The 24,821-nt window shown below is 47.6% G+C and overlaps 1 protein-coding gene across 1 annotated transcript in view; it reads left to right on the top strand.

The window, feature by feature from the left end:
* Positions 1-24,821, top strand: part of ABCA1 (ATP binding cassette subfamily A member 1) — a gene marked incomplete at its 3' end in the record, with an annotated part of 136,627 nt that overhangs the window by 84,890 nt on the left and 26,916 nt on the right. The window contains exons 10-28 of the mRNA XM_079705857.1: positions 978-1,117; positions 1,466-1,582; positions 5,257-5,454; positions 6,196-6,401; positions 6,985-7,161; positions 8,701-8,923; positions 10,596-10,817; positions 11,828-12,032; positions 13,372-13,485; positions 14,692-14,863; positions 15,910-16,041; positions 16,922-17,064; positions 17,291-17,428; positions 18,294-18,514; positions 19,741-19,813; positions 20,768-20,970; positions 22,070-22,118; positions 22,311-22,424; positions 23,720-23,868. Coding sequence (XP_079561983.1) covers positions 978-1,117; positions 1,466-1,582; positions 5,257-5,454; positions 6,196-6,401; positions 6,985-7,161; positions 8,701-8,923; positions 10,596-10,817; positions 11,828-12,032; positions 13,372-13,485; positions 14,692-14,863; positions 15,910-16,041; positions 16,922-17,064; positions 17,291-17,428; positions 18,294-18,514; positions 19,741-19,813; positions 20,768-20,970; positions 22,070-22,118; positions 22,311-22,424; positions 23,720-23,868 — 2,996 coding nt within the window. The remainder of the gene's footprint in view (positions 1-977; positions 1,118-1,465; positions 1,583-5,256; positions 5,455-6,195; positions 6,402-6,984; positions 7,162-8,700; positions 8,924-10,595; positions 10,818-11,827; positions 12,033-13,371; positions 13,486-14,691; positions 14,864-15,909; positions 16,042-16,921; positions 17,065-17,290; positions 17,429-18,293; positions 18,515-19,740; positions 19,814-20,767; positions 20,971-22,069; positions 22,119-22,310; positions 22,425-23,719; positions 23,869-24,821) is intronic.

Here is a 24,821-nt window from a genome sequence, read left to right as displayed (position 1 = left end):
CAGTTTTCTGAAATGCCATCCCCTCTGCTCCCTCACTTTGTGAATCAACCCAAGGGAATCTTCATTTTCACAACAGATATAACTGTGAGAAAATCCTCTTTAAAAAAAAATTGTTTGTAGCATGTAGAGGATACTTAGTATCTAAAAGAACCCAGAATGAAGTTTTTTTTTTTTTTTTTTTTTTTTTTTTGCGGTACGCGGGCCTCTCACTGCTGTGGCCTCTCCCGTTGCGGAGCACAGGCTCTGGACGCGCAGGCTCAGTGGCCATGGCTCACGGGCCCAGCCACTCCGCGGCACGTGGTATCTTCTCGGACCGGGGCACGAACCCATGTCCCTTGCATTGGCAGGCGGACTCTCAACCACTGCGCCACCAGGGAAGCCCCAGAATGAAAATTTTTAAAAAATCAGGAATCCTTCTGGATAATCAAACCCTACTGTCTGTTATAAATTTGGATTTTTCAGTTTGGGATGTTTATTACATTTATTACATATACTTGTGATAAGACCTATTAATTAAAGGGACATTTAAAATTTCTGCTTGAAAACTAAAGTCTGAGTTCAGCTCTTTGTTTCCAATAAAAACAAAGTGGTGAGGACTGGTGCAAGCTATCTAGAGTTATAAATCTAGAGTTATAAAGGATTGTGCATAATAAAAAACAGTCTTCCATATTGTCTCAGTTGTGAGTTATCCATCATCAGTGTTACAATGAGCTCCGATTATTTATCGAGTATCGTTCTAGGGGCTCCACAGATAGCATCTCAGTTAATCCTCTCTGCATCTCTGCCAAGTAGATGTCATTAACTTTATTTTTACAGAGTAGCCAACTGAGGCTTAGACAAGTGATGTTGTTACATAGCCATTAAGTGGCAGAGCTGAGATTTGAACCCATGACTGACCAGCTGGCTCCAAAGCTCTTGTTAGTTCCTACAAGTACATGAGCATGCATACAAATATTTGCCTTTCATCCTCTTCATAGCTCCTTATTGCAATGATTTGATGAAGAATCTGGAGTCCAGTCCTCTTTCCCGCATCATATGGAAAGCTCTCAAGCCCCTGCTTGTTGGGAAGATCCTGTATACACCTGACACTCCAGTCACAAGGCAGGTTATGGCTGAGGTAAGCTGCCTGGGCCCAAGAGGCCCTCTACAGAATCCTCCTAGAATTATGGACAAAAATATAAAGGTGGCTTCGGATGGCGTGTGTTGTGTATACTCATGGCTCTTCTGGGATTTCCAGAGTGAGAACCTCCAGTTTGACTTAGGCCCAAGCTGACTGTTGAGGGCCAGCTCTCCAGCCTTGGGTATTTGAATCACTGCTGCAGGCAGACACTTCTTGGGAATGGGAAGGACTGGAAAAGGGCTTCTGTGATGGAACATCTTTGCAGGGAGCAGCTGAGTTCTCATGTCTCTACCTCCCTCTCTCTCTTTTTTTTTTTGCTGCCCCTGGCTCCCCGTTTGACTCCAGGTGAATAAGACCTTCCAGGAACTGGCTGTGTTTCATGATCTGGAAGGCATGTGGCAAGAGCTCAGCCCCAAGATCTGGACCTTCATGGAGAGCAGCCCAGAAATGGACCTTGTCCGGGTGAGTGTCCCTCTGATTACCGTGTACCTGATTGATGCTCTTTACTTTCCCAGAAGTCACTGAGATGAGGATTCTTTACATTGAACCAGTGCAGGCGTACTGAGCATCGCTCAAGCCACAGGCCCATCACTTGGCAGAGCTACAGGTGACGGTGCACAAATCACACCATTTCATGCACATCAGCATCAATGCGTCTGATAGTCAAAATCAGATTTCCAAGAAACCTAGGGCTGGTATTTGGAGCAAGAGTTTGGTGATTACTGGACCTTGATTATTTTCATTTCTGGCTCTAGAGCCACAGCATCTTACTTAGCCCTACTATGTCCTAGTGGGTCTTGGACAGAGGTGTGTGTGAGCAAAGGTCTGGTCTGACCTGAGATACTCATTCCCCAAGGCACCGTGTGAGTGTAGAGCTGCTGCATGGAGGGGAATTGCACTTAGTGCTTCAGAACCACTTGAAAAGGGATAAATGCTCTAGAGACAATTGGATTCAAAAGCAGAGGAGTCTGAGCAAGAATGGAATGTCTCCTTTGCCTGAGCCTGAGTGCCATTTAATTGCATCATCCTGCCTTGGGCTGAGTCAGAGAATCATTAGACTATTTCCTCTCTCCATGGTGAGAGAGGCCTCTTCCTTTTTTCCTGCTATTAAGAAGCACGAATGGATTTTGCCAGGTTTCTTTTCTTGACACCTCATTGATGGGAGGGGCAGCTAGGTATTAGAGGAGGTATCTACCCTGAGAGGTGCTCTCCCAGGCTGAGGACTGTCCCTTGATGCCCTGGGAGGGACGATATGCAGGTGGTCTTCCAATGAGGGGAAAGCTGGAGTCATCTTTGTTGCGCTAGTCTTGCAATTTAATTCTTAAATTGGGAGCCTTTAAAAACCAAGGGACTTTAGTCAGAAAAACATGAACAATAATTTGTATGGATTGACTGAATACTTCTGACTAATAATGATAAAAACAACTTATGCCCTTCAAGGATGGATCTCTGTTGGACTCCAGTCTCTCCTCCAAAAGGGATTCAAGTGGTCCAGCCACAGACAGTGCCATAGACTTAGGTGTGGTCTCAGGTGTCTTCTTCTTGGTTCTCTCCTTAGAATGTACATTTCTACTTGTTGGACTTCTCTCCTTCTGCATCTCAGAGGTTGGTGAGGGTCCCTGTTGAAGGAACTCCATGAGTTTTAGTCTGTAGGCAGATAGATGCTTCCCCTACTCTTAAATAGAGGGTTTGGTTTGGATGCTCCAGCAGCTCACAGGCTCTCAGTTCTTCTGGGACAAGGCGCTTGCCAACATGGCCGTGGCATTCATTAGGAATCCTGCTGGAGAACACAGGATGTGTGACAGGAAATGGAGGAGCTGTGGCTGGGGAGAAAAGCATGGCATGTGGTTTGGAGAGCCTTGGGCGTGAAGCCAAGGACCTTTACTTTAAGCTCTGGAGCACCATGAAAGGGTGCTAGGCAAGGGGAGCTATTACTCTGGTTTGACAGGTAGATTGAAGAGGGGAAAGGTGGAAGGCAGAGTCCAGGGCGGAGGCTATCCAAGTAGGTGGCCAAGGCATTGGCTGGAGGCAAAGCCTGGTGACTGCTTGATTGTGGAGGGGTGAAAGAGAGGGCAGCTTCAGGATGATTCTTGATTTCTAGCTGGTGGACAGTGGGGATGTCCAACAGGCCAGTGGGTATTGGGGCCTGGAGTGTAGGGGGCTGGTTAGGCTGAGACACCAAATGGGGACTCATCAGCCTGTGGGTGGAAGTCGAAGGAGCCTCCTCCAGCTGCTTTCTCATCTCTACTGTTCACCCCACAAGCTTGGGCCACTCAGTCCTCTGTACCCCCTGCAGTCTTGCGTCTGGTACACAAGGCAATGCTTGAGACTTCTGCGTCTGTTGGGGCAGCTCTTTCTTTTTTTTTTTTTTTTTTTGCTTTATTGAGGTGTAATTGACAAATTAAAAGTGTATGTATTTAAGGTGTACAGCTTGGTGTTTTGATATATGTATGCGTTGTGAAATGACCTCCATAATGGAGGTGAGTAACACGTCCCTCACTTCACATAGTTACCTCTCAGCAAGTGTCAAGTATACAGGACAGTATCATTAACTATAGTTACCACACTGTACATTAGGGCCTCAGAACTCTTTGTACTGCAAAACTGAAACTTCATACCCTTTGACCTCCCTGTTTCCCCCAGCCCCCGGCAGCTACCATTCTACTCTGTGGTAGCTCTTATCTCCTGCTGTCTCTGGCTCTGTCTACACCCGTCGCATCACCCCACATATCTGGAGGCGCTTCTCCGTTGAGTCATGTAACCCACTGATATTAAACTGTTCTCCTTTCTGAGCTGCTGTTTGTCTCCTTCATCCCAAGCCTCTGCTTTCTCCCTGGCCACTGCTCCTGAGGGGGATCTTTGGTCTCCCGGCCCCTCTCGTGCCCTAGAACGGCCGTGTGATCAGTGATCTCACTGGGCATGTCACTCCAGCCTTGCTGCCCTCCTTGGCCATATTGCTGAGAGGCCATATTGCTGAGAAGCCACACTGGCCAGGGAGGGCCTCACCCCAAATGCCACGTGTCTTCACTCAGGTCTTATTTGCTCAGTTCAAGTCCCAAATAAGTCATTTCAGAATCACTAACCCATACCCCTGTGAACCTTTGTGAGGTACAGTTTTATACCTATTTTGTTAACAAAAACACATATCTTAACTGATGACAGTATAAATTGTTATTCCCTATAGGAAAACAATTTGGAATGAAAATTGTAAGAGCCATAAAAAATGTGCTATCCTGTGTATCTGCATTTCACACACCCTCAGGGATGTATCTCATACAGAAATAATTTTAAAGAAAGAAGTCACCATATGAGAGAGAATGTTATTGCTATAATAATTGTTATTGTGAGAAATTAGACTAAATGCTGTGGTATGGGAATAGTTAATGAAATTATAGTTTATATACTCTATAAAAACTATTATGCTCCCATTGTAATAATAAATATAAAGCCACATGGGGAAAAAACTTACATGTTAGTAGAAATAAGACTGATTTAAAAAATAGCAGAGTTTGGCCCCTTAGGGATTCCATTTCAGTAGAGCCAGAGCTTCATGTACATTCTCAAAGGTGTGAAAGGAGTTGCAGCTGATTCTCCTTTCCATGAGCTGAGGTTGAAACAGACCCATTTTTCTGGCAGCACATCTGTGCAGGCCTCTGCCCTGGTCCTCTGCACCTGCTGGTTGAGCACCAGATTGGTTTTCCTTCTCTTCCATGTTGACCCACGTGGAGAGCCAGCCAGCTAGGGAATAAGAAATGGAAGACAGGCCTCCTTTGCATCATGACCCATGCATCCTGCAACTGGAAAAGATCATATTGGTTTAACAGCAGAATTCTTTTCCCAAACTAAACAGCAAAAGTAGGTGTGTCTTAATTCAATCTAGAGATTAGGGCCTTTATGAGGAGTCATCAGCCTGGGTCTCAAAAGAGGAAGAAGATATAATGCAGTGGGAAGGTGCAGTAGAATCCGAGAGCCCAGTATTCTCACCTGTAAAATAGAAACACTGGGTTACCTATCTCACAGTTTTCTATGGAGATTTTAAAGAAAGACAATGTATGTGAAAGGGTTTTGTAAACCATATAGTGCTCATCAAAACTTAGTTGGTATTTACTACTTGTACTTTGTCATTGGAATGGCAGACGCTATTGGACAGCAGAGGCAATGACCACTTTTGGGAACAGCGATTGGAAGGCTTAGATTGGACAGCCAAAGATATCGTGGCATTTCTGGCCAAGCACCCAGAGGAAGTGCAGTCCACTAATGGCTCTGTGTACACCTGGAGAGAAGCCTTCAATGAGACCAACCAGGCAATCCAGACGATCTCTCGCTTCATGGAGGTGAGGATCTGTTCTGCAGACCACTTAGAAAAGGCTTTGGCTTCTTTCTCTGAGATGGTGCAATAAGGTTTGGATTGGAGTAAAGTTTAGAAATAATGTGTCATCTTATTTACAGTAGTATCCCTCCACCTAACACAGGGTGTAATGTACAAAAAGGTACTCAATGAATGTTAGTTAAATGACTGAATGAGTAAATCAACAGACCTAACCTCTAGCTTTATTCTATCTGACTCAAGAATGTCTCTATCCATCGTTTTCTAGGTTTTCCTGTGTTTTGATATCCCAATACCTAATGGCAACAAAGCATTCCCTTAAAAAAGCATTACTTACGAAACTTATCTAAAATCTAATAGGACCGATTACACTTTAAAAATTGAGTTCTAAAAATGATGTGACTTAATAGGGACAAATGAAAGTTTTTTTTGTTATGTTTGTTTAGTTGTTATGAGTCAAAATTAACTAAGAAAACAGAAGCGAAAATGAGGTTTAAACCCCTTTCCCTCCACAAAAATCAGTATAGGTAACTTACCTCTAAATACTTCCAACATTTCCCTTAAATTGCAGTTAAAAACCAAAACAACCCATTTTCAATTGAATATTGGAGAATGACTTGAGAGAGGAGTAGAGAGCGAGGATAAAAAAGTCATGCACTTAGCGCTTCTCTCTTAGCATGGATTCTGCTTTAGCCACCACTTGTTTTCCTGGCCATTGGCATTCTCATGACGGCTGTTCTTCCTTCAGTGTGTGAACCTGAACAAGCTGGAACCAGTGGCAACAGAGGTTCTGCTCATCAACAAGTCCATGGAGCTACTGGATGAGCGGAAGTTCTGGGCTGGGATCGTATTCACTGGAATTGCTCCTGGCAGCGTTGAGCTGCCCCATCACGTCAAGTACAAGATCCGGATGGATATCGACAATGTGGAGAGGACGAATAAGATCAAGGATGGGTAAGTTGAATCCCCCCATCATACCAGCCAGTCTTGGGGAAGTCAAGAGCAGCTAATGTGAGTGGAGGTACTTCATTTTAACTAATAATTTGGTAAAAATTTCCAACAAAGTATAACTCAAATTGGTGGCATGATTTTGGTGTAACTGGCTCATTCATTGTGGAGACAACTATTTCAAAGGTCTTAAGATATTATTATCTTTTGGTTCAGCATTTCCATTCAAGGGAATTAGTCCTGAGGAATTAAATCAACAGGAAAAAAAGACATTGGGTTCTCTGTGCTAGCACTATCCCTTTCTATAAAAGGGAGCAAATAAGCAAGATAAAAGGGAATGGTTAAGTAAATTTTGGCCCATCTACTTGTTGCAATGTTAGGGAGCTAATGGAGGGGGGTGAAAACCCAAACCAGCAAGTGGTTTGCTCATTCTGATTATATTTAAAAACGTGTACGTGTCAGCTGAGACCAGAAAGTAAGACACAGAAATAAGAAAAGTGGCTTCGTAATGGTGGTAGGATTGTGGGTGACTGAATTTTTTTATTGTATGGTTCTAAGGAATGCTTGATCGCCTGTGGTTTGATTTAAGGTACTGGGACCCCGGTCCTCGGGCTGACCCCTTTGAGGACATGCGGTACGTCTGGGGGGGCTTCGCGTACTTGCAGGATGTGGTGGAGCAGGCAATCATCCGGGTGCTGACAGGCACAGAGAAGAAAACTGGCATCTACATGCAGCAGATGCCTTACCCCTGTTACGTTGATGACATGTAAGTTACCAGCGAGCCACCACCTTTGCTTAACTGGTTAACACTGTCCCCAGGTGGTGTGTACACACACACACACGTCAAGGGAGGAAACAGAATGATTATATTTATTTTATATGTATATTGACACGGGTCAAAAAATTGGTTAAAACAAGATTGCAGCTACTGCAAAAAAAAAAAAATTGTTTTTGAAATTCTGTGCAAATTTCAGGAAATAAGATGCCAGATGTAGGTAGCTGACAGTTTGAGCCCCATCACCAGTAATCCTCACTCCTTTCTAGTCCATGGTTACCAGAACTTTTATTTTTCTATACTCTATCCTTTCAGTGAAAATCAGCCCAATCTGCAAGTTTAAAATGTGTCATGACGAGCACATGCCAAACACATCCACACATCCTCACGTCCCCCAGACACAGAGGCACAGCGTTCTAGACCTATAAAAGCAGACTTTGTGTCAGTTTTTCTTCTTCCTCTCTATAAGTGGTAAACCACATTTTCAAACAATGCAAATAAAACCGAACAAGGCCTTTTTATCTTAGACATTTTAGATAATCTTTTAGTGCTTAGTCACTGTGCTGCCAGGTTCTCACTGTGGGGACTGTGCCTTTGGAGCCAGTGATTTCTTGTGAGAGAGAGAGAATAGGCAGAGGTGTAGTTATTGCAAGCATCTGAAATATGTCATGTCTCTTCTGAATTCTGGAAACTCTCTTATTCTCTGTTGTGTGAGGGAGAGTGTGTATGTAGAGATCAGAGTGCAGAAGGAGCAGGGTTCCTCTCCTTGTATTTCTCCCTGCTTTGCATTGAACAACCCATTTCCTTGCAAAGCTCACTCTAGCTCTTCTAGGTCACCTGGATTTATCTTGTTTTTCACCTTCAGAAAGATTAGCCAGTATTTTCCAAAGGAAGACTTTTCCAAAGACCCCCTAAACCAAGATTTACTCTAGAAAGGATATATTAAGATGGGAACACGATGAGAGGTCAGAGGCATTCAGAGCCTTTGCCTGTTGTCACGTAGCCAGTAAATGCATAAGTGGTAAAGCTGAGACTTGAACCTTGAGTTTCAGAGTCCAGATTCTGTGTTCCTTCTACTTCACTGCATTTCCTGTTCTACTTTGGAAATCTGAAATATTACTGACAAGAGCTGCCTGAAGTGTATTTCTGCACCATCTGTCGTTAACAGTTATGCAAGGCAAGCTGATAGTGAGGTGACCTTGAAGATGTTGAACTTTCATGACAGAATGAGTCAGTTTTTTGGTTTTGTTGGGTTTGTGTTAGTACTTTAAAATCACCCCCATTTAGCTTAGTGACATCTGAGAGCTATCTGGTTACTAAAGCCAGCCCTCAAAGAAGTTTTCTTTGGCATCACTTTGTTAGTAGTTTCATCACTGCGTTACCCCACTCACGAAGCGTAACTGTCAGGGTGCACAGGTCTGCCCGTCTCGGGTGCAGTACTGGTGCTTTCTCTTGCATGCAGACCCAGAGGTGTTGGCCCAGGAGCCTGACTTACACTCACCTTTACTCCTCCCCCCCCGGCCCTTCCAGCTTCCTGCGGGTCATGAGCCGGTCAATGCCCCTCTTCATGACGTTGGCCTGGATTTACTCTGTGGCTGTGATCATCAAGGGCATCGTGTACGAGAAGGAGGCGCGGCTGAAGGAGACCATGCGCATCATGGGCCTAGACAACAGCATCCTCTGGTTCAGCTGGTTCATCAGCAGCCTCATCCCCCTGCTTGTGAGCGCCGGCCTGCTGGTGGTCATCCTGAAAGTAAGGCTGCCTCACCGGCCCCTCCCTGCCCGCCACGGGCTATGTGAGCAGAAGAAAGGCACGGATTCTTTGGAAGGGAAGGGGTCATATGTGCTGTTCCCTGCAATTCCCTCATTTTATAGTTGCGGAAGGGGAGACTGAGAGAAGGGCAGCAACTTGTCCAGCGTCAACCCAGCTGGTTAGCAGCTAAGCAGGACTGAACCTAGGGGTCTTGTGTCCCAGGTGAGCACAAGCGTAACTACGCCATGCTGTAGGCAATGGTTCATGGCAGCATCTGAGAGTTACTCATTTTCCTAGATGTGTTAGGTGGTAATTCTGCCAGAATTTCTAAAAACCATACTCAGAAGCATAGCATATTGTTGCACGTTAGGATTTTCTGGAATCAGAGGCTGAGGCAGAGTTTGGGTATGGGTATTTCTTAGGGATCCACACCTCTAGAAGGGGTGGGGAGGATACAGGATTGAGCAGAGGGAGGAGTTGAACTGTGACGCACGGCCAACCCCCCGGGCACTCTTCCCGCGGAGCTGAAACGTCCAGCCCTTTAGGTTACCCCAAGGCCTCCCTCCCTGACACCCCATAGACCCAGGCCCTTCAATTAGTCATTGGAAGGGTATGCCCCAGGGCCAGGCAGCTGTCTGCAGCTGGGACAAACCTAGAGGGGTTGACACCTGAGGCTGTCTGCTGACAGCCAGGCAACAAGTCCTTCCTTGAAGGGGACTCTGTACAGTGCAGTTCTGTGTCCACCCCTTACGTTAATAGGTTTATATGCCATTTTTTTCCACAATCGTTTCATTTAAGGATGCATTGTTTAAAAAAATAAATGTTTTTAAAAGCGGAGGGGTACAAAGGGAAAGGAAGTAACATTTAATTTAATACCAGCTACTATTCATTACAAATGAGCACTTACTGATTGCCAAGCACTGTGTAAAGCACATACGTGTGCTGTCTTGTGATATCCTCACTAAATAACCCATTTAACATACAAGGAAATGAGGCCAAGGAAGGTTAAGGACTTCACTGGGGTCACCCGACACTGTGGCAGAGCAGTTCTTGCTAAAGTCAAGCCCCCCTCACGCTCTGATGTCTGACTGCCAGGGCTGAGCTATGTGGCTGGGGTGGAGGTCCTGTGGCTGGTGGGTGAGAGCCACTCTGTGACAGCTGAGTGCTGGTGGGTCCTGCTGAAATAGAACCAACTGCTAGAGAGACACTTGAAGAGTCCACAGAGTTTGGATGATTGTGGGGATCCAGAATCCATAGCAGGTTCTCATGGGGGATGTTAAGATGGCCTGACCATTTTCCATGGCTTTCGGAGGGAGAAGCCATGTGGGATGTTTTCTCCCACAATTCTTTCTTGGTGCCAAGAGTCCTAGTCCTTATAGAAGAAGGAGAATCCAGATGATACTATTTCTTGGAAAAACAAAGAACAAAATTGTCTGTTGAGATGAACCTTGGTGAATATCAAGCCTGGACTTTGTTTTGTTTCTGGCTCTACCATGACTTTGATGTGTGGTCTTGGGCTAGTCATTTCCCTTCAGTAGATTTCAGTTCACTCATCAGAAAAATGAACAGCACCGTTCCTCTGTATTGTCTTTAAGATGAGCAGGAATAAGCCCTGGCTGCTTCCCATAGATCATTGCTTATTGACAGTCTTATTGGGTCTCTTCCTTCCCAGTTAGGAAACCTGCTGCCCTACAGCGACCCCAGTGTGGTGTTTATCTTTCTGTCCGTGTTCGCCGTGGTGACCATCCTGCAGTGCTTTCTGATCAGCACGCTCTTCTCCAGAGCCAACCTGGCGGCAGCCTGTGGAGGCATCATTTACTTCATGCTGTACCTGCCCTATGTCCTGTGCGTGGCGTGGCAAGACTACGTGGGCTTCACACTCAAGATCTTTGCGGTGAGTAACTCTGGCCCTTATGCAGTAGCTGCAGTCACAGCCGCACCTGGTATTTCACTTCTGCTTTATAGTCCAAGCTGAGAACAGAAGATAGGAGATTCTCTTTCCAACGGGACTTGAACCTCAGTTCTGGATTCTATGCTCCTTGAAGGCAGGGACTGTGTCTTATTCAATTGTTTATTTTTAGTCCTCTGAGTGAACACTGGTTGAATTGAATCAAATGGTATTTTTTAGGGAGCCAGACTGCACTGCATGTGGTCAGTGGCACTGGGGAATGCCTTTAGACAATAGAGGCCAGCTCTACCTTTTGTCTCCCAGCTCTGTTGGCCATGTTAAGCTCGCCACAAAGTCACAGCCACAGATAGAACTGAAAGCTCTTGAGATCAGAGATGGCTCCTTCTGGACTCTTGTCTCCCTTGTGTCCAGTATGGAGTTTCACTTGAGTAATATTTTCTGAATTTCAAGACTGAGGAGCAGGTGCTCCATCTCCCTGCAAATCCCGGACTTCACTCCCCTCCCTTGTACAGAGGAGGAGAGGCCTTTGAGGGTGTGCAAGTCCTTATAAGACTGAGTTGTCCTGAGTTTTTTGCAGGATGCTCCAGGTGCCTCTGTCTGGACCCGTTAGACATCAGCAGCCCCAGACAGGCTCCTATGACACTGAGCCATCACTGGCCGAGCAGGGAGCTTGAGAGGACCGTGTGTGTGTGTAAAAGGTACAGGATTGCTGAGCCCTTGAGGCATCTTTGGAAGCATAGAATTCTAAAAGTTTTACATTCCATCATACATGCATTTCTGAAATGTGTGAGCATAATGAGTGCTTATAAATAGAATCACTTTATATGCTGCCAGGGAGCCCACTCCCCTAAAGGGACTCTGTAGATAAATATTTCCATATCTTGCAATTGATCCATTTGGCAAATTCACCTTTCTCCAGGTGACGTTTACATTAGCAGTGGTAGGAAAATGAGAAACAAGGAGATGGATGAGTGACTTCTGCATCTTTCTCACAGAGCCTGCTGTCTCCTGTGGCTTTTGGGTTTGGCTGTGAGTACTTTGCCCTTTTTGAGGAGCAGGGCATTGGGGTGCAATGGGACAACCTTTTTGAGAGCCCCGTGGAGGAAGATGGCTTCAACCTCACCACCTCGGTCTCCATGATGCTGTTTGACACCTTCCTCTACGGGGTGATGACGTGGTACACCGAGGCTGTGTTTCCAGGTACACTGAGCTTCCACACTGCTTTAGACATCAGCCAGGGAAATGAAATTTCTAGCTGTAGTGCTTTCCTTCCTTTGTGCTGGAATTTCTGCAGGGCCTGGGTCTCCTTGGAAAGTGGTTAGGGCTTTAGACCTATGGCAAACACATAGTCTCCAAGGAGAAGCAGCTGATATTAAATGTACAGTTCTTAGTACTGACATAGCTCGTTTCTTTTTTTTTTTTTTTTTTTTTTGCGGTACGCAGGCCTCTCACTGTTGTGGCCTCTCCTGTTGCGGAGCACAGGCTCCGGACGCGCAGGCTCAGCGGCCATGGCTCACGGGCCCAGCCGCTCCGCGGCATGTGGGATCCTCCCGGACCAGGGCATGAACCCGTGTCCCCTGCATCGGCAGGCGGACTCTCAACCACTGTGCCACCAGGGAAGCCCTAGCTCTTGTTTCTTGAGCACTGTGTGCCAGGCACTGTGCAAAGTGTTTTACATACTTTGGTTCATTTAATCCTCAGAAGACTACTCTGAGGGAGTTACTGTTCTAGCCAGTTTTTGCAAATGAGAGAACTATGACCCGAAGAAGTTAAATAACTTGCCTGTGGCCACAAAGCTGGTAAGAGTAGGTGCTTGGAGGTGAACCCAGGTGGGTCACACTGGGTCGGCCAGCCCAGGAGAGTCCTCCCAATGCTGACCCAGGTCTCTAATTCTGTATCCCCTGAATTACACCAGCAAAGGTTCTGTTTCCTGAGTACAGCTTGTGAATAATAAGATACACTGGCTCTCAGCCCTTGCCCGTGCTTTAATCGAATTATTATTCATAAAAATTCATTTTTATACTTCCCTTAATAAATCTCCTTGACCAAGACCTGCCTTGGATACATTTTCATAGAAGATCAAATTCTGAGAGAGTGAGGTTTAACTCTTTCTGGTTTCACCTACTGATTTTTCTCTAAGGCAGTGTATGTGAAATGTTTTTTACGTACCCTACCTGAACTTCCCACATTGGATATGCAACTTTGTATCATACAGATCTGGGTTCAAATTCTGGGTCCTCCACTTTACTGGCTGAGTGATCTTGAGTAGGCTACTTATCCCTCAGTTTCTTCATCTCTAAAGTGGGGATGATACCTGCCTCGTGGGGTTGCAGGAAAGATTCAGAGAAGTGCAAGATGTTTGTCATACACAGGAGATCTCAGCAAATGTTAGTGCCTCTCCTCCCCCACCTCCAGTCCATTTTGTCCTGTCTCCAAAGGCTGTGTCAAGGAGAGAGTCAAGGAGGCTATGTCTGGCTGGGACACCTCGGGGATGCTGGGGCGTTGCTGAGCTTTGCTTACACCTGTGCTTCGCTTTCAGGCCAATATGGAATCCCCAGGCCCTGGTATTTCCCTTGTACTAAGTCCTACTGGTTTGGCGAGGAAAGCAATGAGAAGAGCCAGCCTGGTTTCAGCCAAAAGGGAACATCAGAAAGTAAGTTCTGCTGACCCGCCCTCCCCTTAACTGCAGTGCTGCTGCCCCTGCTGGCTGTGGGGCGCAAGGGGTGGCTCTCGGCCTGAAGAGCCTAAAACCACCTTAGGGGCGGAGAAATCCCCTGAAGTGACCCTTTCCAAATCCTCCCATGCATTTGTGTCCAGTGCTGTTGACTTACCGGGGAGTCACTATCTGGGTTTCTAAGGGGCATTTCCTTTGTTCTTTTGGCTTCTAAATAAAGTGGCTCTTGATCTCTGCCTTCACCTCCGCCCACCCCATCCCCCCAAACACATATACACATACTTTTCATACTATCCTGACAGCTAGAAAGAAGAGGTAAAGACAGCCGTGGTTATGGAGCCATAACCTTTCTGCCTGCCTTGTCCTGATGACAGACGCATGAGCCTGTGCAGGCTGACACCAAGTGGCTGCCACAGAGCTCGTGCTTCTTAATGTTCTCACCCTGCATTACCCAGAGCGCACATCCTCTCCTGGCTTCTGACTGTAGGTAGTGATGCTCACAGTTCAGCAAAGGCTCTGCCTTCTGGGCTTGTTTGCTCAAGTTCTTGGAGGGGAACTCTTTTTTTTTTTTTTTTTTTTGTGGTACACGGGCCTCTCACTGTTGTGGCCTCTCCCGCTGCGGAGCACAGGCTCCGGACGCGCAGGCTCAGCGGCCATGGCTCACGGGCCCAGCCGCTCCACGGCATGTGGGATCTTCCCGGACCGGGGCACGAACCCGTGTCCCCTGCATTGGCAGGAGGACTCTCAACCACTGCGCCACCAGGGAAGCCCTGACGAGGGGAACTCTTTGTGTTCGGTATAGCTTCCTAAGTCGTTCATAAGTCGCTCCCCTGCTGATCTCTTCTGTGCCCTTCCCCCAGTTGCTAGTGGTGAAGTATGATGTTCCTTAGCATAGCTCACGAGTTTCCTTACCACCCGCCCTTGCCCGCTGTGCCAGCTGCTTCTCCTGCTGTTCCTTCTCTTCTTCCCCAGCCTCCTCTCTGCACCTTTATCACTGTATTCCCATCACCAACACTAGTGCCCAGATAGGCCCTAGATAAATATTTGTTGCCTGTCTGCCTGAGAAACCAGAAATAGCCGTGGAGAGAGGACACTTGTAAAAGTGCAAGCACCGCCCCCTGCGTCTTGACACTCCACTCGTCAGTGTCTTCTGTGGGCTCATTTCCATCCTGTGTCTTCTCACAGTCTGCATGGAGGAGGAACCCACCCACCTGAAGCTGGGCGTGTCCATTCAGAACCTGATGAAGGTTTACCGAGATGGCATGAAGGTGGCAGTTGATGGCCTGGCCTTGAATTTCTATGAGGGCCAGATCACCTCCTTCCTGGGCCACAATGGAGCTGGGAAGACCACCACCATGTAAGAAGAGGGTGTGGCTTTCTCAGAATCAGCCACAGGAAGCTTCTGTCCTACAGTTAGAAATTCATACCTAAGAACATTGCCTTGGTTACCGGGCCGAGGGCAGAGCATATGAGGAATTGATGAATGTAAAAATATTATCTAATCACGAGAGTGCTTTCCAAATGCTGGTTTTTCTCTAGATATTATTTCTTCAGGTTAAAATAGGCTGGGGGCCTTTAGATGACCTTTCCCCTTCGGTTCTCAGAATTCTGCAGTGTTTTTGGAACCTGAGACTGTGACAAGTCTGAGAAAGGGTCTCCTTTGGAGTTGGTTTGGTCAGAACTGTGAGGCAAGAATGTGGAAAGAAAGCTTGGCTCTACTGGTGGGAGGAAGTGATTTCCAGGAACTCTGTCTCTAAGCAGATGTGAGCGACAGCTGGGCAGCTGGTTGGCTGTATGATTGCCTTCTCTGGGACCTATAAGGACCTTATAATGGACAGCTTCAGAAGGGAGCACAGGCTATAAACACACCAGAGTTACCTCAGTGGCTTTCAATGAGGTCCGTCAGCCATTGCAGAGGGCATTTTGGTGGGGGAGGAGGTAATCTCTTCCTCCTGTTTTTCTTTTATATATTTTTAACACACAAAATCAATATATTATGAACATTGCGGAAACTCTTTAAAAGGTGCACAAAAATCCTAACTGCCAAACACACAAATTACTTTTATCTTTGAATCATTTGTTCTGCTTTGTCCCTTTTACTTGGACATGATTTTAAGTATAAAAAGTATATATGCTTTAAAGTGTACTTCCCATTGTAAATTGGAATCTTCATTTAAAAAATGCTTGTGCTGAAACTGCCATTTCCAACACATAGGCCCACTCCTAGCTGTTCACTGAAGCAGAGACTCCTTCGCTGTGTCGGGGTCTGTTGGAGTCCATTAGGAAGGAAAGGGGCTGGAGGGTTGCTGCCTCTGCCGTCTGCCCGGACGCTGCAGCCTGGAGTGGAGCTTCAGGGCAGGAGGGCCAATGCTGACTCCTGTACTTTAACGTTTTTGTCCTTAGGTCGATCCTGACCGGGTTGTTCCCTCCCACCTCGGGCACTGCCTACATCCTGGGGAAAGACATTCGCTCCGAGATGAGCACCATCCGGCAGAACCTGGGGGTCTGTCCCCAGCATAACGTGCTGTTTGACATGTGAGTACCAGCACACCCTCTTTGGAGGTGTGTCATGAGCCACGGGTAGAGTGAGGCTTCAGCCTTTTACCACCTTTGGGGGTAGCAGGCCTCACCTTCCTGGATGTGTTGAGACCAGGTCGTCCTTTGACGTTGGAAAAGTAAGAGAATTGTGGGGTGGGGGATGTTATATCAGTCCAGCTGGTGGATGGAAGCCTGGGAAACGGTGCTCTCCATTCCTGTCCTTCTGGAGTAAGGACATCCTCTCTCCCCGCACACCCTCCCTGAGACCACCACAGCTCTCACCTGGCAGTACCTCAGGGCCCTTGATACATGGGTCCCATGTTTCCTGCTCAGAACTTTTGCCCCCGTTCAGCCTGCCCATCACCAAGCAGGGAGCCGCCATGATGAGCAGAGAGAGACATGAGCTCTGTGACCTTGGGTGAGGGCATCCCCCTTCTGGGCCCCAGTTTCCTCTCATCTACAGTGAGCAGCCCGGGCTTGTGTCCTCCACAGGGGCCCCCCCTTCTCTCAGGGCTGAAGTGCTTCGAGGTTCAGGAGGGCTGCTCCAGGCTAAGGCCGAGGCAGCTTCTTGGTTGGTGGGGCCTTGGGGAGGGCGCCCTTTGAGGACCTGCCACTGCCTGATGCGCGGGGACCAGGCCAGCGGGGAATCGGGTGGACGTGACCTGTCGCCTTGCTGCTTTGGCTTCTCAAGTAGCTCATGTGACTGCTCACTGCTGTTCTACCTTGAATCCTTCCTGGAGATTATTTTTCAGAAATTGATAAAGTTAGAAAAAAAAAAAGTGGAGAAAGAAAAATGTGCCTGTCGTGTTCTGGGGGAGGAGACACTGTGTTCTGTGTGTCCTGGGGGCCCGGAGCCGACCTGCCCCTCTGTCCCCAGGCTGACTGTTGAAGAGCACATCTGGTTTTACGCCCGCCTGAAAGGGCTCTCGGAGAAGCACGTGAAAGCAGACATGGAGCAGATGGCCCTGGATGTTGGTTTGCCGCCAAGCAAACTGAAAAGCAAAACAAGTCAGCTGTCAGGTGAGACCCAGAGCTGCCTTCCTCCTCCAACGCAGCCCCCCGCCCCCGACTACACACACACAAGAAATACAGCTACTGCCGTGTCCCCGGCTTCCCGGGGAAGTGGGAGGGTGGGTCAGAAATGTGTTCCGGGCTTGTCCCCAGGTGGGCACCTCCATCCCTCTTTTGCCACCTCTGCTGTCACTCACTGGGGCTGGCCCTGGATCCTGTCTCCTCTCTCCCATAGGTGGAATGCAGAGAAAGCTGTCTGTGGCCTTGGCCTTTGTTGGGGGATCCAAGGTTGTCATTCTGGATGAGCCCACAGCTGGCGTGGACCCGTACTCCCGCAGGGGAATATGGGAGCTGCTGCTGAAATATCGACACGGTAACTGATGTGTATTTACTCTGCCTTCTGGGCTGGGACGGGGAGGGAGGGAGGAAAGGAGGGAGAGAGGGAGGGCGGGCCTCTGGAAGAGTATCTCGTGGCTGTTCCTGGTAGAGCAACAGAATTGCTTTCCAGGAAAACGTGGAGCTGAGCTCTGAGCTCCGCCCTGGTGTGCAAGTGGGAGGCCTGGTTTCCAAGACCCTTCACGTTTACACTTTATTCCCTAGGGGCCTGCAAGGAGAAGAGAAATGGGGATAAAGGGCATCCCTGTGGGCCCCCAGGACTCCCTCCAGCCTAGAACTCTCACACGTATAGTATAATTATGGTCTCCTATAGACTGAGATTCCCAAGAGCTGAGGCTGTGTTGTCTTTCATCTCTGGCCCCACGTGATGCACTAAACTTGTGTGTTGACAGAGTGGATGAATACATGAATGCATGGGAGAGGTGCAGTCAGCTTAGAGGGGTAGAAGGTACGCAAGGTGGTATAGTACGAGGGGCACGGGTTTGGAGTCAGCTCAAGCTGGCTCGAGACCTTGGAAAAGTCATTTAACTTGCCTCAGCTTCTTTATCTATAATGGTGGGAGTGCCCACCTTACGAAGGATTAAGTTAAATGAGAATGCACCTAGACCACGTAGCACACTGCTGGCATGTAGCAAGTTCCCAAATAAACATTCCCGTCCTTCATTCTGTGAGGATGCAGCAGCCGTCCTCACAGCACTGCCGTCCTGGGGCTCATGAGCACACAGGCCTCGGGGTCTTTCTCCCAGGCTTTCCCCTGCTTGTATTTCTGTAGTTCTGGCCACTGCAATGAGCGAGGACAGCAGGCCTCACCTGTGCCTCGTCCCTGTGTTTGTCCCCGGCAGGCCGCACCATTATTCTCTCCACACACCACATGGATGAAGCGGACATCCTGGGGGACAGGATTGCCATAATTTCCCATGGGAAGCTGTGCTGCGTGGGCTCCTCCCTGTTCCTGAAGAACCAGCTGGGGACAGGTTACTACCTGACCCTGGTCAAGAAGGACGTGGAGTCCTCCCTCAGCTCGTGCAGAAATAGCAGTAGCACTGTGTCGTACCTGAAAAAGGTGAGTTGCAGCCTCATTGCTGGGCTGGTGCCGGGTCCGGGGAGTCGGGACTCATTGGCTGTGAGTGGCTTGTCCACATCTGCCCCATTCTGCCACCTTGACGCCACCATCTCCCTGCTCTGTGTCCCTTTGGAGTCACGTCGTACCTCCTACGTGGAAATCTCTGGAGACTTCTGTTCCCGTCGTGCTAGCTCTGTTGAATCCCATTTCCTTTTTCCTATGGAGACACAGTGAGTGATGGAGAAGGCCCTTAGAGGACTTAATTTTGTTGAAGAAGAAAGACTTACCAAGAGTTAAGAGCCTTAGCTGAAGAATGCCCTGCTGTGCCTGCTCACTACCTTTAAATCTTATTGACCTTAACTTTTAAACTATAAAACAGCAAATGTATATTGAGCACCGATTTCATGCCAGACACTCAATCTGGCAGACTCTGGCCATAAAAGAAAATCATGATAATAGTTGCAGCATTGTTGTCATTTGCAAACTTTTTTTTTTTAATCTATCACCTCAAAGTACAGAGCAACCCTGGGAAGAAGGTATTGCAATTATTATACCAGATGAGAGAAGTGAGGCTTATAGGGATTTAGTTTATTCAAGGTCACCCAGCAAGTGAATAACAGAGGTGGGACCAGAGCCCAATAACCAGGTACATTTTCCCCTGTACTGCAGTACAAGCCTGAGATTTATTTGTGTGTTCAAACACTGGCACCCAAAACACTTACATCCCAACCTTGACCTCCTGTCCACTTATTTACCTTTTAACTAGTGTCTTGTGAGTCAAAGTGCAGTCTGAGACGAACAGCATCAGGATCACTTGGGAGCTCATTAGAAATGCAGAAACCTGGGCCCAACGCAGACTTACTAAATCAGAATCTGCATTTTAACAAGGTCTTCTGGTGAGGAAACACAAATTAAAGCTTGAGAAGCACCGAGCTAGATAACCAGGCAGGTAAATCCCATGCCCAAGACGGTCGAGGAGGGCCTGGTTACGGCACTCACTGGCAGGCCACAGCTCTTTTGAGAGCTCTGCTTCCCGTGCACACAGCCCATGTGTCAGATCAGACAGTGGCCTCAGAAGCCAAGGCAGCCCAGTTGCATGCCTCCCAGAAGAAGCTCTTTGCTCCGGTTCTCACACGATAGAGCTTCTCGGAAGCCCCCAGGTGAAGGTGGTGGAGCTGCACCTTGCTCGGTCCCTGACCCATTCTTACCTCCTTCTTTGCCATCAGGAGGACAGTGTTTCTCAGAGCAGTTCTGATGCTGGCCTGGGCAGCGACCATGAAAGTGACACGCTGACCATCGGTAAGGACTCTGGGGTTTCTTATTCAGGTGGTGCCTGAGCTTCCCCCAGCTGGGCAGAGTGGAGGCAGAGGAGGAGAGGTGCAGAGGCTGGTGGCGCTGACTCAAGGTTTGCTGCTGGGCTGGGGCTGGGTGGCTGCGGGAGAGGGTGCAGCTTGGTGGCGGATCGGCCTAACGCTTGCTGGGGAGCCTGGGGCTTGGTCTGGGAGCTGACAGGGCAGTGTCCCAGAGCGCTGAGATGATAGGGGGTTGGGGGATCCCTTAGGGGAGTGGGTCTGGCCGCACACTGGACACTGGAGACAAGGGGTGAGGAGCTGAGTAGCCAAGCTGATGGTGGAGGGATTGGGGTTCAGTGCCTAGGGAGGGTGAGTGCCCAGGAGAGGAGCAGCCCGCTGGATTTCCCTCAGGAGATGTGTATAGGAGGCCAGTGTCACCAATAACACATATGGAACAGAAGGCTTTACCCTGGCCATGTCTTCCCCATCCTAACAGCTGGCTGTTCCCAGGAAGGCTCTGGCTCTCCTTCCATGCCCTGTTTGATTAACCCTCTATTGAGGTAAATAGAAGGAGCCTCCTTTAAAAGGTTAGAGAAAGGTGAAGACTCATTTACAGTTCCTTTAGTCAAACTTTCCATTGAAGAATCCTAACACTTAGGCAATAGCCACCAGGCTTTCAACCTCAGAAGGCCGTCCAGCCAGCCGGCCACCCACCACGCACTGAGGACCTACACTGTGCCCGGCTTTGGTGATACAAAGGTGAAGAAGACCCAACCCCCGCCCCCAGGAACTCTCAGGCCAGAGATGAACACGTGGAATGACTTCAGTGTCTGGGCCATGTGTGCTGTGTGGGCAAGCGGGCTCCTAAGGAGTAGGCAAGGGAGAAGGTGGAGAGTGGCCGGCCCCTAATGCGGGGGGCCTCGGAGTTGGCTGAGCCGCGTCTGTTCTTTGGTCCCTACAGATGTCTCCGCGATCTCCAACCTCATCAGGAAGCATGTGGCCGAGGCCCGGCTGGTGGAAGACATTGGGCATGAGCTGACCTACGTGCTGCCCTATGAAGCCGCCAAAGAGGGAGCCTTTGTGGAACTCTTCCATGAGATTGATGACCGGCTCTCAGACCTGGGCATCTCCAGTTATGGAATCTCAGAGACTACCCTGGAAGAAGTAAGTTCGCTGGCTGGCTGTCAGAATAGAGCAGGGCCAACGATCCCAGTGCCAGACAGGCAGCCTGCGTGCCCACTGGGAATAGGATCACCATGGACCTAGGCACTGAGTGCTTAGGTCGTTGGCATCTGGGTTATGTTGGTTCCAGTTAGCCCTTTAAGGTTGTAGTGGGAGATGTAGGAAAGAAGTATTAGGATTGCTCCCTGGTATGACTGTGTCATGACCATGCATCGGAAATGGCCAACATTTATGGAAAATCTACTTGTGCCATGTGCTAACCTTGGTGTGTTTTGTTTTTTTCAATCATTGTAACTTCATTTAATCCTCATAACAAGATGAGAAAGTTGACATTCAGGGACGCCAAGCAAGGATTCAGAATCAGGGGTTTGGGCTTCAAAGCTCATACTCTATTACTGTGTAAGCAGTGCCTCTCTTTAGAGAGACCTCAGGGGCTGGAAGGGGTATAAAATTGTCTGGCCCAGTAGTCTCCAGGTTTGACTATGCAACAGAATCATCTGAGAATATTATTGACAATAAAAATTCCAAGGCTCAGCTCCAGGGTCTTTGAATCAGAATTTCTGGAGGTAAGGCCTTGATGTCTATGCTTTTATTACATGCTTCCTGGGCAGCGTCTGGACAGATCAGAGTTTGGGAATCATTGGTCTAGTTCAGATTGTTTTCTGATGTTGGAATCCCTGCCATAGCATTCCTAGTGATGGGAACCCCTCCTCTCTTGATCATCCTGTCTCGGATAACCTATCACAGTGCTAGCCTACTCAAGGATTTGGGGCCATAGACTTGGAAGAAGCCACTTGGCTCATTCCCTGTAGGTTCAGAACAAATTCCTCCTTCCGCAGTGTCCTCATGTCATAGCTTTAATTTGAAAATGATTGTCTGGATTGATAGCTCTCACCACTGGGGAAATGTTCTCTGGTAAAAACGGCTTCTCTCCCAAGTGACTCTGACAAAGTGTTAGCAATAAATGAGTCTTCTACGTTTTGTCTTTAGGGGCTAGCGTACCATTCAGTCATGTAATCATCATGGCAGTTGCTCTCACAATGTGGTGCTTATGACACTCTCACTCACTCTTATTTTTCAGATATTTCTCAAAGTGGCTGAAGAGAGTGGGGTGGATGCTGAGACCTCAGGTAACCCTCCAGGGGGGCTGCACATTCTCTGGGCTCTGCCCCCTGTAGGCTGTCTTAGCTCACCAGGCTTGTGCCTTTCCCTTCAAATTGTTTTATGACATTCTTACTTTTAGTGTATAGATTTGTTACAGATTCAGAGTTTGTTTTGTTACAAATAAAATGAAACATGGGGTTCCTTCCTTTTGCCTTCAGATGGCACCCTACCGGCTAGACGAAACAGACGGGTCTTCGGGGACAAGCAGAGCTGTCTTCGCCCATTTACTGAAGATGATGCTGTTGATCCAAATGATTCCGACATAGATCCAGGTCCGTTTGGGCAAGATCTTCATTCCGTTGCTAGAAAGTGAATTTCTCTCTTATGTTCTCCTCCGGTGTTATCTTTCGAGGTCCTTGAACCAGGATGATAGATGCCTACAGGGTCCAAAGGGAAGAGAGAGAATGAGAAAAGCCACTTTCCCCTTTTCAGGGTTGTGCATACAGTCAAACCTGAAAGAGCCTGTCCTCACCACTTCCTTCACTGCACTGAGATCACTCTCTCAAGATACACACACATCGGGCTTCCCTGGTGGCGCAATGGTTGAGAGTCCGCCTGCCAATGCAGGGGACATGGGTTCATGCCCCGGTCTGGGAGGATTCCACGTGCCGCGGAGCGGCTGGGCCCGTGAGCCATGGCCGCTGGGCCTGTGCATCCGGAGCCTGTGCTCCGCAACGGGAGAGGCCACAACAGTGAGAGGCCCGCGCACTGGAAAAAAAAAAAAAAAAGATACACACACGTCAAAAGATGGCCCCTCAATCCTCTGAATCCATTTCTTATCTTTTCTTGCATTCATTAGGTGTTTAATTGTTGAATAAATGTTCTCTGAATGGACGGAAGATTTTGAAAGAGCGAGGTGAATTTGCTTTTAGAGTTAATTGGACCCTTAGACTTAGCTATTTTGGATGAGTGTGTCCCTGTCTATTTGACTGGGATGGAGAAGAGGGAGGCAGAAAATGAAGCAAATATTGGTAAGATGTCAAGCCACCGCAGTTAGAAATGGTTTGTTTAAGACAAGGATTTCTATAAAAATTTTTCGGAACAGAAACCTTCCTGACTCTCCCATCCCTGTGCCACGTGAGTGAGTGACTCTCATGTTCTCCCTAACTTCATACATCGTTAGTGCTTAGATCACTGGAATGTGTCCACCTTTTACCAAAAATACAATAAATGGGAGACAAATTGCTATTGTGTGTTCACAAGTATGTCAGCCTACTTACATGGCCTGTTTTGTAGAATGTTCTGTAAGAAATTGAGGATGACTTGATTCATCTGAATGGCTTGATGTAGCACCATTATGTGTGAACATCTCTATTCAGCTGTCTCAAGGCACCTTCATTTTTCTGTGCTCCTCAGATAAGAACCCAAAGGCAGGGACTGCTGCTGTCATACGTTTGGGGTCATCACTTTTCCTTGGATGTGAATTTGTCACCAAGGCCCTTTACTCCTTTACTTTTACCTTCAAATGCAAGCCTCCAAGGTGGTTGCTGAAGATGCTGGAGGGAGGAGCGTGGGATGTCAAAAATGCCTGATATAATAGGTGACCTTCAGTGTTGGCTTTCTGCAGAATCCAGAGAAACAGACCTGCTCAGCGGGATGGACGGCAAAGGCTCCTACCAGGTGAAGGGCTGGAAACTCACACAGCAGCAGTTTGGGGCCCTTTTGTGGAAGAGGCTGCTGATTGCCAGACGGAGTCGGAAGGGATTCTTTGCTCAGGTGAGAAGTGCTGTTCCAGGCCAAGGACTCAGGCTTCCTTGATGGGCTGCAGGCTCCCTGACCAGTGAAGACAGGGTAGCATCATTGTTATAAGATGGACACTGGAGCCAGATTATCTGTATTTCAATCCCAGTTCTGCTTCTTGCACTCACGTATCTGTTGCAGGTTACTTTTCGGAGCCTCAGTGTCCTTATCTGTAAAATGGGAATAATAATAGTACCTATGATATAATTGTTATGAAGATTAAAATGAGTAAGTGCTTAGAATGGACCTCACATTAGTAATTACCTTGTGTGTTAGTTTTATCGTAAAGGAGAGTATAACAAGGACAAAGTTTAGAAAAACTGGCTGGGCAAATTAAACTTTCATAACCTCAGAGATGATATGCCCAGATGCACTCAACATATGAACTTATTGGAAACTTGATTTTTCTCTAAGCTGATGTTTATCTGAAAACTGATAGAAAAGATAACCAGAGGTCAGACAAAAAAAAATGATAAACAGAGAAGACTCATTACACTCTTGCCTGCATGTCAGTGTTTGCACGCTAACTTGCTGGGTTAGGAGGGATGAAATTATTCCACTCTATAAAATCAAGAAGTATAAAGAAGTTACAGAGATTCTTCTCTACAGACTATGTGAGTAATGCACAGAATATGAGTTTGGAGCGTATAGACTTAGGTTTGAATTCTGGTTCTGCTACTTATTGTCTCTTTGGCCTTGGGCAAGTTACTTAGTCTCCCTGTGCCCCAGTTACCTTGTTCGTTGATTGGTGATAATGATATTACTACTTAGGGTTGTACTGATAATTAAATGAGATAATGCTCATACAGTTTTTTCCCATGGAATTAATCACCTAGTGATTAATTTTCTGCATTGAAATGCGAGAACATTAGAACCAGGGGCATCATTTGGATCTTTTTTTTTTTAAACGGATAAATTACTCAGGAATA

This window comes from Hyperoodon ampullatus (assembly GCF_949752795.1).
Source record: "Hyperoodon ampullatus genome assembly, chromosome: 6".
Lineage (NCBI taxonomy): Eukaryota > Metazoa > Chordata > Mammalia > Artiodactyla > Ziphiidae > Hyperoodon > Hyperoodon ampullatus.
The sequence above is the reverse complement of the archived record's forward strand: the minus strand, read 5'-3'. Positions and strand labels throughout refer to the sequence as shown.